At 51.7% G+C, this 14,576-nt stretch overlaps 2 protein-coding genes across 2 annotated transcripts; both read left to right on the forward strand.

Annotated features, from left to right (window-relative positions):
- Positions 1 to 4,080: 4,080 nt before the first annotated feature.
- On the forward strand, positions 4,081 to 9,897 carry SAPIO_CDS3328 (putative PHD finger and BAH domain protein (Snt2); the record flags this gene model as incomplete). Its single annotated transcript, XM_016786142.1, has 7 exons — positions 4,081 to 4,101; positions 4,284 to 4,932; positions 5,105 to 5,253; positions 5,425 to 5,588; positions 5,892 to 7,725; positions 7,803 to 8,079; positions 8,318 to 9,897. The coding sequence occupies 7 exons, from the start codon at positions 4,081 to 4,083 to the stop codon at positions 9,895 to 9,897; spliced, it is 4,674 nt and encodes a 1,557-aa protein (XP_016644148.1).
- Positions 9,898 to 13,024: 3,127 nt separating this feature from the next.
- SAPIO_CDS3329 (Mitochondrial protein import protein mas5) lies at positions 13,025 to 14,524 on the forward strand (the record flags this gene model as incomplete). The annotated part of the gene is made up of 4 exons (XM_016786143.1): positions 13,025 to 13,060; positions 13,133 to 13,202; positions 13,303 to 14,133; positions 14,205 to 14,524. 4 exons carry the CDS (start codon positions 13,025 to 13,027, stop codon positions 14,522 to 14,524), a joined length of 1,257 nt encoding a protein of 418 aa, XP_016644149.1.
- Positions 14,525 to 14,576: the final 52 nt, after the last annotated feature.

Below are 14,576 nucleotides of genomic sequence, written 5' to 3' on the forward strand. Positions count from 1 at the left end.
AAGTCGCAAGATTATCAATCTACGGGTGACAGGGTGATGATTTTGGCGGCGTTGGAGCCTGTTGGAACCTGGAAGGCGTCTGCCTCTGGTTCCCGCGTCGTCTGGAACCCCGGCGTGGATACGCGTGGTTCCAGGCACCATATCACGTGCCGGGAAGATGGGACCTGACATGAATACCGAAAACACTCCGTGTCGTGGCAGGGCTAAAGTATACTGTACGCGTTCCGCAGCGTTAGTTGTATATTTTCCAGAGGTACTATGTACTCGATCACACCTCGTTAACGTCAGTGCGGGAGGGCGGAGGTACGAGAGTACTCGTGTACTCAACACTAGTCCTGAAATACAATGATAAGGTACTCGGCCACCTGCACGAAATGGAAATACTTCCACTTGACCTGCAGAAATGGAAATGTGGAGATGCCGTTCCAGTGTAGTTGTACATGTCCCGTCTCTGAGTGCCTCATCACCAACCTCTCTCGTCTACTTCGTAGCTCGACTAATGCTTCCTTCGAGGGCCATGATGAATTCTTAACCTTCTTCGGCGCTGAGCCAGTAGCATACGGAAGACACTAAAATGCGAAGTCCGTGGAAGTGAAAACACACGTTCGTATATAACACTAAGGTCGTTAAGTTTCAAGGAAACTAGGGGACTGGATGTTAGTCTAAATGGAAGTTGAGTGGAAATTTTCTGGACGATGCTGGGATGTACTCGCTAGTTAAAACGATGTCACCTCGATGTAAATCCTGCGTAGGTACATCATGGTGTACACTCTTCTAGCTCGCTAGCAGTGCCCCTGCAATGCTAACAACATTCCCACCGATTAATTGTCCCTTCATCTTCATCTTCATGTGCAGATGAGTTTCACTCGTGAAAATGCTTCAACGAGCTCGACGTACGTGACTGCCCTGACCGCTATACTCCGTAGTGGCAGTGATTGGTGAAGTTAGCCATAAAACGTCTAACCGCTGGTTTGGAACGCGATGCCTGTTCGTCAACTTCGTACTGTATGATTCCCTCCAATGACGAAGCATTGTAATAATACTAAGTACATCAATTGATACAACATCGACACCGACAACCCCCATCATCATTTCTCCTCAAGCACCACTCAACCTGCGAGTTTGCCTCCCTCTCATATGAGCGCAGACTACTGGCAAAATATGACCTGTACAGCCTGGTCAGAAACCGAGAGATCACTGCCCCGTTTAATAATAATATTAAACCCTAGGTCTGACCGTTTCGTAATGTTCCTCCATTACCACCTGGTCCTCTCCGAATCAGACCCTGCACCCCAGTACCATTACTGTTCCAGGAATTGCAGTCTAGTGGACATGCATACCTCAGGTAGATACAGAGTGGTGTCCGTCAGACTGGCTGGATATTGCTTTGTATGTAGCTGGAACGTCCGGGATATTATTGTCTGAAGTTGGTCCAGATTACGGAGGGAATCGATCTGCAAAACCGTTTTTCTTGACCAGATGATCGCGCCTGGGAACGCTCCCTAACCCCGACAAAATTAGCGCATCTTGACGATGCACATGTGAAGTAAGATTTGGATCGTTGCCAACCATCCTAGAGGTAATGCGAATGTAAAGCAGCCCTAAAAGGACACCTTAATGGAAATGCCTTCTAGGCGACAACGGAGAGAAGAGATCAGGGTCTCATTCTTGGCATTGTGAGCGGACGGCTATGATTTCGGATTTCTCGTCTAACGGTGCCCTATCTCATAATGCCTATGTCGGGTAAGAAATTAATTAACTAGGTTACTTGGTGGTCGATATGGATCAGGGCAGTTGGGGTTTGACGTGAGAGGCCGAGGGAAGAGTAGTTTCATCTCTCCTTGCTGGATTTACTGTATACCCAGTCACTTGTCACTCCATCACGGTGACGGAAGTAGATCCGCTCCTTTCCCGTCCAACTTTACTGTACTTGGAAGTTGGTATCCCCACCACCCACTCCGAAAAAGCAGAAAGGTTTAAAAGCGTCATCTGTTTCTTGCGATTGTGCTGCGATATCGTGGAGCAAACATTTCAGATCTTAATCGAAGCCATACCATCATACTCCTCTGGTTTGGGGTAACTCCCCGACCAGGCTGACCATGAGCTACTCACGTGATGATATCCACATCTCAGGCTATCCGGGCTCAATCTCGCCGCCTTCCCTTCCATTACCCTCCCCGTCGGCTCTGCAAATAGATAGATGCCAAAATATGTGTAGCAGCCAAAAGCTCGAGTCAGCAGGCGTCGCGTTCGCCATTCTTCCTCGGGGAAAAAAAATGAGCCAGACACTCATTGGAATTGGAATATTGAATAGTGATAAGTTGTATGTGGAGGACCAGATCATTTAGACTGCAGCACAGTGGCAGATCTGCGTTGGATTCGAATTGATCACACATGGATTACGAAAAGGGAGGGGCCCAATTTGAGACGCCTGGGCGAGTGGATGTTGTGTGAGGCGCGCCCAAAGTTGGGAAGGGCAAAATGGACCGAGGATTTATGAAGAGCTCAAGATGACCCACCATCTCCATCAGCCGCGAGGAAGACCGCACATCCTAGGAATATCTTCAAAGACGTCCTATTTTTGGGTTTCCTCTGTAAAGTTAGGTAGCAGAAAAGCGAATGGGCAAAATGATGGTCTCAATTTACTGCCGCAGCCGGAACAAACGTCTTGACGTTCGAAGTGGACTGCGATTGCCAAGAATGGAATCTGATGGATCGTGGTGATGTACGTTGACGAGGGTTGAGGTTGTGGGTGGGTACGGAGGTACCGTCTGTGTCCTGGACGCTAAAAGCAACCAGTCACGTAGTTCCCAGCGACAAGCTTTGTATCCTGCAGTATGGTAAGATGTAGCCTGCAACGTAGGGGTGAGGAGACCCGGATACCTCGCAAGCTGCATATCGGTACTTTGCAGCGATTCCCATTGATCTTGATGCCAGAAAGAAGGAAAAAACGACTCTCCTTCATGCCCCCATCGCCTAGGTCATGTTCTCTTCTTCTTCCCTGGTTAGTAGTAATATTTGAACTTAGTACGAAGTACACAATATGAGAGAGGCCGCAGAGGCTCAATGTTCTGGAGAGGCCGAGCCGGGAAAGGTGGAACGTAGAGAGCATTTGATGGGAAGTACAAGGGGTCTACGCATACTACTTGCCAGTATTTAGCAAGATTGATTTGATGGTAAATATCGGGGTGTTCCCCGTAGTCGTCAGGTATTATCCCTCGTCCCCCGTCGCATGGGAGTACAATTTCTATGGTACCAAGTTGACAGTCTACGAAGCAATAGTCGCACGAAAGCGTGCGGTACTCGCTGGTACGAAAGTACACAGATTTCGGCCAAGGGACCCGACGCTTTCTGCGCTCTTATTATTATTTTTTGGCTTTCGCCGGGCTCTAGTGACAAGTTGCGGCGGATGCTCTGGCCAGACCCATTCCACCGCACCCCAGAGTGCCGTTCAACCTCGCCTCGCCTAGTCCCTTTCAGGTTCACTTTCTTCCTCCTTCATATTCATCCCATCCACCATCCGCACACTTCCTCTTCCTTTCTCCTACACATCACTTCCTTCAAACCTCACATCCCCGAACATTGAAGGATCTCGAGCGGCTCTGCCAATTTCCCCCCTCGTTTTAACATCCGGCAGCTCGTCCCCCACCCGTCCCAAACATATTTCTTTCATCCAATCCGTCTTATTCCTACTTCCTCTCATTTACAATCTCGAAGCTCCTTTTATATCTCCCATCCTGACTGACACCCACTCACGCCCGTCACGACCGAAGCCGTGACGGCGCGGCCATTTTCCCCCAACACACCTTCATTCTATCATCGCGTTGGGTTCCGGCCCGTTTTATGTTCCATCTTGTCTATGGATCATTCTGGTGTCTTCACTTTCTCGAGATAAGCTGCACCTACACCCTCGGACCATCAACCCCGTGAACTCGCCTCCCCCATAAAATTCAAGATCGCGGATCTCGCCATTTTTGGCTTCCTCCCATTCCCTCCCCCCTTTCCCCCTAGATTTTTGGCGAGCCATCACGACAAATCCCGGGGATATTCCAAACTGCCCTTGGGTGATATTTCTGCGCCATGACCCAGCGGACCCAGAATGTAAGTTTGTCTCGGCTTCCCATCTCCATTACCTCACCTCACATTCCCTCGTGCCTTCCCTCTCCCACGCCTGGCAATCCAGCCCTCGCGGTGCCACGCCAACACCGATTCTCTCACATGTCCCAGTCCTCTCCTCCCTAGCCCCCAAAAATTTATACCCTAACCCCGAAATTTCGCGATAGGATACAAAATCCACCGAGTTGGAGGCTGTTTCTGGAGCACCGCAGCAATCAATGAGCAAAGCAAGTTCAGGAGGTGCCGAGGCACCTATTAAGGATGGCGTGGCAGACACATCGTCATCCTCGCCATATGGCACGCGGTCGAGAAATCGGACTGGCAATTCTCGGCCCAACTACGCTGAGGACAAGGACATGGACCTTGACTTTGATTATTACCCTCCTAAAAAGGAGGCCGAATCTAAGAAATTGACACGACAAAATAACTCTTCCGCCTCCACACCATCAGAGGCTCCGCGGGCTAGCGCTGCCTCGCGAAAATCTGGAACTGACGAGACCAAAGGCGCCGCCTTTCAAAATGGTACCAAGGAGCAAAACTCAGCTTCTCAATCTGTGCCAAACTCCGGTGCAAACGGTAGTACCGGCACATCCCAATCCTCATCAAAGAAACGCAAGTCAGCAGCATTGCAATCTGGCAATTCGACCCCGGCTCACTCTACACAATCGGCGTCTTCTTCCGGTCCCTCCAAGCGATCGGCATCACAGACGACATCGCAAACTCCTTCCACTAATATGCTGAGTTTTACCAATTGTAACGCGATCACCAATGGTGGGAAGCTGGTGGCAGATGATGGAACGGTTTTGGCTCCAAACGGTAGGTGATGAATAATAACAGCCCGCACCCCCCTGGTGACCAGTCAACGCCCCCCTCCCTCTCCCTTGGTTCCTCCCCTCCTCCGCCCCCCCTGGCGCCCAACCCAGCTCAACTAGGGCCAACAAGGCCAGCAAAGCAAATGTGCAAATACCCACTAACACCATCGCAATAGATCATGTCTACCTTGTCTGTGAACCTCCTGGCGAACCGTATTACATCGGTCGCATCATGGAATTTCTCCATATTGAGAATGATGCATCGGGTCCTGTCGATGCGCTGCGCATCAACTGGTATTATCGGCCCAAAGACATTGGTCGCCGGGTACAGGATACTCGGCTCCTGTTTGCGACGATGCATTCCGATATAAGTCCTCTCTCAGCATTGCGTGGAAAGTGTGAAATTCGCCACAGATCGGAGATAAAAAGCCTGGACGAATATCGAAAGACTCCGGATTGTTTCTGGTACGAAAAACTCTATGATCGATACATCCAGAAAAATTACGATCTTATTCCGACGACCTCCATCATCAATGTGCCCGAAAAGGTTAAGAAGGTACTTGATGAGCGGTGGAAATTTGTCTTGGTGGAGCAGGGCCGTGGGAAGGAGCTTACTTCGGCGATGAAGTTGTGCAAGAAGTGCGGAGCTTATTGTGCAAGGTTAGTTTCAATACTTTGTTTTTTTTTTCTTTTTGTTTTTTTTTTTTCTTCTTCTTAACCCTCTCATTTGTCCTTTACCCATATTTTTGGCAGTGCTGGGCGAAATATCCGTTTCGAGTCTCAGCGGTTCCCACCCCACCATCACAAATGGCCCTTCCGTCGCCCGCCGTCTCGTCTGGTCCCTTGTCTGCCTGCCTGCCTCCCCTGTCGCTTGGACCCGCGTCTCGGTCGGGGCGGTCCTTGTTCCTGGTCGCGGTAACAACGAATGGCTGAGCTCTGCTTACTAACCGTGTGGGGGCTTAGTAATGATTCGGTCGACTGCTCCGACTGTAAGCTGACCTACCATATGAACTGTGTGACACCTCCGGTCACCAAGAAGCCCTCGAGAGGATTTGGATGGTCGTGCGCAGCATGTAGTCGGAAGCACGAGAAGAAGCTTCACGCCCGAAACACTCCAAGTATCCTTGACAATGACTTCGATTTTGACGATGACGAGTTCAACGAGGAAGAGGAGGTCGCCGCTACCACTCAGACTGGTACTCCATCGCTACCGGCAGATGACGATGCGCACATTCAAGGAACTCCCGAGCAAATCTACCAGGCCAGTCTGTGGCCCTATCGGTATCTTGGACAGCATTGCAAGGTAGAGGATGCCTTGGACTACGACGATCGTATCTATCCTCGCGCAAGCTCGCGTCTTGGCCCGAGGCACCAAGCAACCGTTTTACCTTGGCCCGGCCGGCCCGTGATCTACGAACCAGTCATCGAGTTCAAGAGGACAGGGAGGAAGGATTCCAAGCTGTCCAAGGAGAACCAGGCTGCTCTCGAGGCCCAGAAGATCCGTCGAGAAACCCGACCAAAATACATCCAGGACGAACCACCCGGGTACACCGTACGAGGAGAGGATCATGACGAGAATGATCCCAAGTGTACCTCTACACTTCTGTGGAAACCACCGTCCCAAGAGACACTCCCCGATGACGTTCTCAAAGATTATACCAAGAAGGCTATGGCGATGGCGCCGGCCTTGGGCGTTCCCGAACATTCCACTAACCTTCAGAATATCGCACTGGTCACGCTTTACAGGCACAACTTCGATGTGGAAAAGGCTCTCGACGACCTCTCGAAGACCGAGGTCGAAGTGTTCAAGGAGCCCAATTTCACGCCCGCCGAGCAGAAGAAATTCGAGGAGGCCGTGATGAAATATGGTTCCGAACTTCACATGATTACCAAACATGTCAAGACTCGTAAACATGGCGATATTGTACGACATTACTACATCTGGAAGAAGACCGAGCGCGGAAAGCAAATTTGGGGCGACTACTCGGGTCGGAAAGGAAGGAAGGAAGCTAAGAAGGCCGAGGAAGAAGCCAATAAGCTCCAGGAAGACCTTGCAGACGACCTAGACGATTCTGCCTTTGATTCGGAAAAGGCCATGCAGAGGAAGAAGAATTTCATTTGCAAGTTCTGCTCGACCAAGTCTTCTCGCCAATGGCGCAGGGCTCCTGTGACCGCTTGCGCCTCGGAAGGAGGCGGCAAGTCATCCGGCAAGGACAAGAAAGATCAATACGTGGCTGCTCTTTGCCGACGCTGTGCCGAGCTGTGGCGTCGCTATGGTATTCAGTGGGAGGATATCGAAGAGATGGCCAAGAAGGTCGCGCAAGCCGGTGGCCGTGCCTGGAAGCGCAAGCAAGATGAGGAGCTCTTGAAGGAATTGATCCCCGCCAAGGATTTGCCTAGCCTTTCACCACCTGCCTCAGAGCCTGGCTCTGCCCAAGTCAACGGAAATGCAACCAACGGCGCTCAGAATGGCGAGCCTCCTCGCAAGAAGCTCAAGGGTGCATCCGAGGATCGCAGCGGGAATGAGTCCGGCACGCATACGAACTCGAAGAGGAAGGAGAAGACCTCCGAGAAGAATCGTGCGACGCCTCCAGTGGTCATGCCCGAACCGAGGACACTGCCCTGCGCGATTTGCAGCCAGTTGGAACCACGGGGCGATCAACTTCTGACCTGCCGAGAATGCCGCCTGTCTGTGCATCGCAATTGCTATGGTGTCGTCGACTCCCGCGTTCTCACGAAACCTGGCAAGTGGATCTGCGATACGTGTACAAATGACAGAAGCCCTCAAGTTTCCCTCGTAAGTGGCTGTCTCATCTTGTTTCATTTCTGTCAACTCTACAATGGGGCACCCTTACTGACTGATGATGTGTATAGAATTATAAATGTGTTCTTTGCCCGATTGAACACACTGAGCATGACTTTGTGGGTCCGCCTAAATCTTCCAGCACTCATAAGAAGAAGTCAGACAAGGACCGAGACCGTGAGAAAGCTGAGCGAGAACAGGCTCAGAAGGCTGCCGAGTACTACCGAAAGAAGCAAGAGGAGGCAAATAAGCCTGTCAACCCACGTGAACCCCTGAAGCGAACAGCAGACAATAACTGGGTGCATGTCACTTGTGCCATCTGGACACCAGAGGTGAAATTCGGATCCGGTGAGGCTCTAGTTCCAGCTGAAGGGATCGCATCAATACCTCGCTCGCGCTTTGAGGATGTTTGCGTTGTCTGCAACAAGGTAGTCGGGGCCTGTGTCTCGTGTCATCAGTGTCGAACTCCTGGTAAGAAGACACCCCCCCCCTCTCCTCCTCTTCCTTCCTTCTTCCCACTCCCCAAGTCCAAGGCCCACCCGAGTATGCTCTCTCATTGTAAACTTTGCTAATGCAGTCGTTGCAGTTCATGTCGAGTGTGCCAGACAAAACGGCTTTGTTTTGGGCTTCGATATTACGCCAATCAAGGGCTCCCGGCGTGATCAATTCCATATTGTGACGATCAATGGCGAGAGTGGAGTTATGTCTGCGGCTATCTGGTGCAAGGATCACACTCCTATGAAGACGATTGTCCATCCTATGTACGACATTGTAGATGAAAGCGGACTCAACGCCCTGCAGCTTTACGCCCAGAACTTCAAGCAGGCCGACAGGTCAATCACTGATACCGTCCGAAAGGCCAATTTGATTACGGCGGCCGCAAAGGTTACCGGCAGTTCCACCAATACGGCGGTTCGGCGGGCATCTACGACAACTCTCGCTGCTAATGGCACGTCCAGCCAGCGACAGGCGAACGAACCAGTGCCGACTTCGCAAAGCCTCGGCAGCAAGATCTGCGTCACATGCGGAATCGACGTCAGCCCCAAATGGTGGCCTGTCAATGATGGGACCGGAGAATCTATGGCCAATGGATATCATGACGAACTTAGTGAAGAGGCGAAGAGGTTCATGGAACAGAGGAAGTTCCAATGCCACAAGTGCCACAAGACGAACCGGAAGCCGAAGCCGCTTCGAGAATCTCCTCCACCACCGGAGCAGGTCCATCTCCCGATGGTATCTCATCACCAGCCCTCGGCCCCCGTTCAAGCCGCGCCGGCTCACCTCCCTGCTCTCGCCAGCCCGCCTCCGCAGCGGCCGGCGGATCCTCATCATCGATTCCCTTGGACTTCCTCACCGTCACCAGTACCACATGCCCCTGCACCAATTGGTCCTCCGATGGTGGCCTCGCACGTCCAACCAGCCCCACCACCGCCGCCGCCTCCGCCTCAGCAGCAGCAGCAGCAGCAGCAGCAACAACCACCTCCGCCGCCGCCGCCTCCTCAGGCGCCTCCGGCACCTCACATTAACCATCTCGCAGGTCCGCCTCCGATGCCGTCGATGCATCAGTACCCACCACCTGCTGCCCCATACGACGACTGGCATAGCCATTCCGCTACCCAGCATAGCCCTCCCGCTCGCCATCTCAACGGAGATCGGCACCAGCGTAGCCCCATCATGGGCTTATCTGCGCTTCGACCCCCTCCCCTCTCGGCGCCACCGCCACCACCGCCCCCGCCCCCTCCTGTCTCTTCGATCCACCATGGGAGCCATATGAGCCAGCCTCTTGTTAATGGACTACCGCCTTCACCTCTACGATCCGGCGGTCCCCAAGTACCGCCTCCGCCTAACCCTTACATGCACCCTTATCATCCCCACCCTGTAGTGCCTCACCATTTGCCGAATGGGACACCGCCGCCCCCACCTCCCGCGTCACTCCCACCACGAGGACCGGATCATCTTTCGCAGGGCCTTCTCCGCCAAGGGCCCCCATACGGCCCCACACATACAAGCCCGCCGTTGCATTCCAGTCAGCCGGTTGCCAGGGAGAGTGGTCCGTATGTCAGGGAGTCACCGCCCATTCTTCCGCCGCCTCCGCAGCGGCCGCCCGAGAATCGGCCTCCCAGTGGAGCGAGTGCCAGCCCATCTCTTCGGAACCTCCTTCTGTGAGAAAAACCAAACGTAAAGGGAGAGGTTTTGTGTTTTCTTGTTCGTTTCTTCTTAATGTCCTGTACAAGTACTTGCTCCTGTGTATGTTCCCGATTAATTGGGGATACCAATGCCCTTTTTATTTTTTATTTTTTTTTTTTTGTTCCGTCATCATCCAGGCTTGGGGTTATTGTGCATTAGCAGAGTCTCATTTTTAATTTCTTGTCTGTTTTATGTTTGACAGGTCATGGTTGTAGAAGGGGTCAATGGATTGACATGGCGGAAAGCGAATTTCAAAAAGGGAGTTCGATTCTACGTGCTTGTGCGTGTGTTATAGATTTCGAGGAGTAATAAATGGCGCTTTCTCATTTCAACGTTTTCTACGGGTGAATTGTCATTGACTGTTTGCATCTTGAGAAAGATGTGCGGCTGAGCCGTAATGACTTTTTTGCTCCTGTCCTCTCTCGAATCCTAAGCCGCTAAAAAGCAACGGGGTAATAAAGGCCAAGATCACGACCTATCACTTGAAGTGATACGGCGGTGCGATTTTCCACAGAAATTGATCTTCGGAGTTTATTTGTACTCCGTGCTTGCGTTTTTCCGTATTTGCCAAGCTTGGAAAAAAGTGCCATCTCCGACTTAGGTTGGAGTGGGGAGGGGGAAAATGGTTGTTTGCGGTCTCGGAGTTGGAGGGCTGTCGCTTTGGAATGGTGGCGATAGCCAACATTGAAGTCGAGTTCGTCTAGCCAAGCCGGCTGATATTCCAACTTGGGGGGAGGGAAACTGGAATATGGAGGCTTAGAAATGCGCAGCCTGGCATGCGGCAGGGTTTCGTTTGAGAGACAACAACGACATCCGAATGCATCAATTGATCGCTTGGATGCATGCCTCGTTCTAACCTCATGTGTGCTTCGTAATATTACTGATGGATCAATCTAGAAAATCTAGTAATACACAGGTATACTGTTTGCCTATCCATCAATCACCCAGCCAGCCGATGTTAGGCAACCGTTGCTATCTGAACCAAGTATGTTGAGTCAGAGGTAGTCTAGGACCCAGAACGTTTGACGCACCCGACGAGGTAGGCTAAGGTCAGGGTCTCACGAATCTCCAAGCTGATCGAAATGGGGAAGCCAAAACCAAGCTACAGGTAATCTAGAATATCACAAACCATCAATTCTTGGAAGGGAAGTAAGCAAGGAGGTCAACTAAGCGGTTATTAGCACGCACCAGACCGTAGATATTGCCAGTTGGAGAAATCTACAAGAAAAAGACAATTGGAGCCAAAACCCCGGGTTCAACGGTTGAGGGCCGGACGAATGTGCTGACCGAGAAAGGGAATGACGAAGCACAGCCCATTTGGCTTACAATTGTATTATCAGGTTACTGGACTGGCGTCAACATTCATTGTTGTTTCAGTATCAGCTTCAATTGATATCTCAGCCTCTTAAGGGTAAATTGGGAGTTGGTATCTCGTCTCACTCCTATCAAATTATATCTACAAGCGCTGATCCCTGACTCTGATATGGGTGCTCTTTTTGGTCCTCTCTTTCTCTCATTCTCTTTCTCGCGATATCCCGGGACCGAAGAGGACTCTAAAGAATCCGCCCCTCTTCCCCCGCGCAAATCGACGGGTGGATTCGCAGCCAAACCGAGGTCGAGCTCCACTAAGAGACTTCAGACGGCTCCCAAAAATGACAACCTGGGAACATTGTCACCGAGGATTTGTAAACGACATTTACGCACTATCATCACTCCGACATTCGTGGCGGGTTTCGTAGTGGATGCAGCACAAGTGCACTTATACTTCGGACATGTTCACTTATTAGTTTAACTTACTTCGTAGTTTACATTCTTTTGTTGACGCAAGGACCAAGGTAGTATTTACGGCCTATGAGGTGCTGTGTCTCGTCTCCCCGGGCTTTCCTAATGCGGGTCAAGTCTCCACTGATGGGAGGTCCAGGGAGGGGCTAGGCACGGACAGGGGGTTGCCTTGTTAACGGGATACCTGCAGGTTCCAACGTTGCCATGCTCCATGGCCCCAACTAGTGCTCCATTTCGTACATTTCGTAGTCAGCAAAGTATTCGCTTGACAGCCTAGCCACTGTGGGCACCGGATCGATGCCTTTCCACCTTCTTCCATGGGGCTGACATGGAATTCGGTCGACGCTTCTACCGGCGCAATGATTGGCTCAATGTTGGCGCATCTGGAATCTGGGAGACACCAGAAGCGCGAAGGCGGTTTCTGTTGCCCTCCGTCTCCGTGGGCATCTCCATTGATGAACAGTACTTCAGTACTGGAGTCTGGGTGCAGTGTACCATAGTACATCGACTGGCCTGGCACTGGGTATTTTCACACATCCCACCTTTGATTAGGTACTCTCCTTACTATTCTCGGTGCTCATTCACAAGTACCCCTTCTTCGCTTCTTTTTTTTTGTCTCCCCCCAAAAGCTGGAGCAAAGCAAAAAAAAAAAGCCAGAAGCCGGCGCAGAGCAAATCCGAAAAATATTTGTACCAACTTTTTGGCTTGCAGCCTTTCCACTTCGCCCCTTGGCTTTGCAAAGCGTGAATTTCCCTTCTTCTTCTCCAAAGAAAAGCCGAACACTGTAAACTTTCCTCTTTTTCTTTTCTTTTCCTACTATTCCTACTTCTTCCGCATTTCTCAGATCCCGCTCCCTCGTCATACTCGAAGCATCGATCCTCTCTTATCGACGTCTTGTCTCACCTCAAAGCAGCGAGTGCGCATTCATCGAGAAGTCCGATACCCTATTTCAACGTAGAGTCCCCTTACCCCGAATCTCGAGCTCTCGACATCCCCTCCAGACCCCGAGTCCGAAGTTTGAGTGTGCCAGAAAGGCCGTAATACTCTATCCTACCTTATCTTCGCGTCAGCCAGTAAGGCAGCCACTCCCCCCTTCCTAGGTCCTCCCTCTTCTTTCCATTGCCTGCCCAAACCATCCACCTGCAGGTTCATCTTAGCAGCGTCGATCGTCGCCAACCTATCCTGTCATCTCACATCTCAAGAGCGTTCAACTAACTCGGCATCTACGATTTGTAGGACAGATTCTCCTCCTGTCTTCCAGACTTATCTCCACAGTCGATACACACCCGACGAAGTCGAATAATTCCAATTTCACAGAATCAAAATGGTCAAGGAAACGAAACTCTATGACCTCCTCGGTGTAAGTTGTTGCCTGTCCTAGGATCCATGATCTTTTCCTGGAAAAGAAAAAAGTATTAACTTGCCCCTATAGGTTTCGCCAGAGGCCAATGACCAGGAGTTGAAGAAGGCCTACAAGGCGGGTGCCTTAAAGTACCATCCTGGTATGTTCTCCGAACCCTGCTTAACTCCGATGGTCGATGGTGGCCCATTCCTTTGGTTGCTCGACATATACTGACTGGTTTTTTTTTTTCTTTTTCTCAGACAAGAATGCCCACAACCCCGCCGCCGAGGACAAATTCAAGGAAATCTCCTCCGCTTACGAAGTCCTGTCCGATCCCCAGAAGCGATCTATCTACGACCAATATGGTGAGGCCGGCCTCGAGGGCGGTGCTGCAGGTGGCGGTATGGCTGCCGAGGACCTCTTCGCACAATTCTTCGGTGGAGGTGGCGGCGGTTTCGGTGGCGGTCTTGGAGGCATGTTCGGCGGCATGCAGAACAGGGGTCCTCCCAAGGCACGCACTATCCACCATACCCACAAGGTCTCCCTCGAAGATATCTACAAGGGCAAGATTTCCAAGCTTGCGCTCCAGCGGTCCATCGTCTGCCCCAAGTGTAACGGAGTTGGCGGCAAGGAGGGCGCCGTGCGGCGTTGCTCGGGATGTGATGGCCATGGCGTGAAGACCATGATGCGCCAGATGGGCCCCATGATCCAGCGATTCCAGACCATGTGCCCCGACTGCAACGGCGAGGGTGAGATCATCAAGGAGAAGGATAGGTGCAAGCAGTGCCACGGCAAGAAGACCATTGTCGATAGGAAGGTCCTCCACGTCCACGTCGACCGTGGTGTCCGCAGCGGCACCAAGGTCGAGTTCCGCGGTGAGGGTGACCAGGCCCCCGGCATCCAGGCCGGAGACGTTGTGTTTGAGATTGAGGAGAAGCCCCATCCCCGCTTCACCCGCAAGGACGATGACCTTTTCTATAAGTGCGAGATTGACCTCGTCACGGCCCTTGCCGGTGGAACCATTTACATCGAGCATCTCGACGACCGCTGGCTCAGCGTCGATATTCTCCCTGGAGAGTCCATTTCTCCTGGTAAGTCTTTAAAGAAACATCTGTCGATCAAGCTCTTTCTCCTGCAGCCTGCTAACAGTGATGCTCTCTAGGAACCGTAAAGATGCTCAGGGGCCAGGGTATGCCTTCTCCCCGACACCACGACATGGGTAACATGTACATCTCCTTCGGCGTCAAGTTCCCCGACAAGAACTGGACCGACAACCCGGACGCCTTCGAGGGTTTGCGTCAACTGCTACCATCTCCGGCCCTTGAGACCATCCCTCCTAACGACGCTATGACCGAGGGCGCTAGCCTAGAAGACGTTGATCAGCGAGGAGGTTCTGGACGCAATTTCGGAAACGGCGCCATGGACGAGGACGATGATGATGGTCATCCTCACGCTGAGCGTGTCCAGTGCGCATCCCAGTAATCGCTTCTTATGCGTGATGCCCATCTATTTTTTTTCTTCTTAGATTGCGTGA

This window comes from Scedosporium apiospermum (genome assembly GCF_000732125.1).
Source record: "Scedosporium apiospermum strain IHEM 14462 chromosome Unknown SEQ_SAPIO_0088, whole genome shotgun sequence".
Taxonomy (NCBI): Eukaryota; Fungi; Ascomycota; class Sordariomycetes; order Microascales; family Microascaceae; genus Scedosporium; species Scedosporium apiospermum.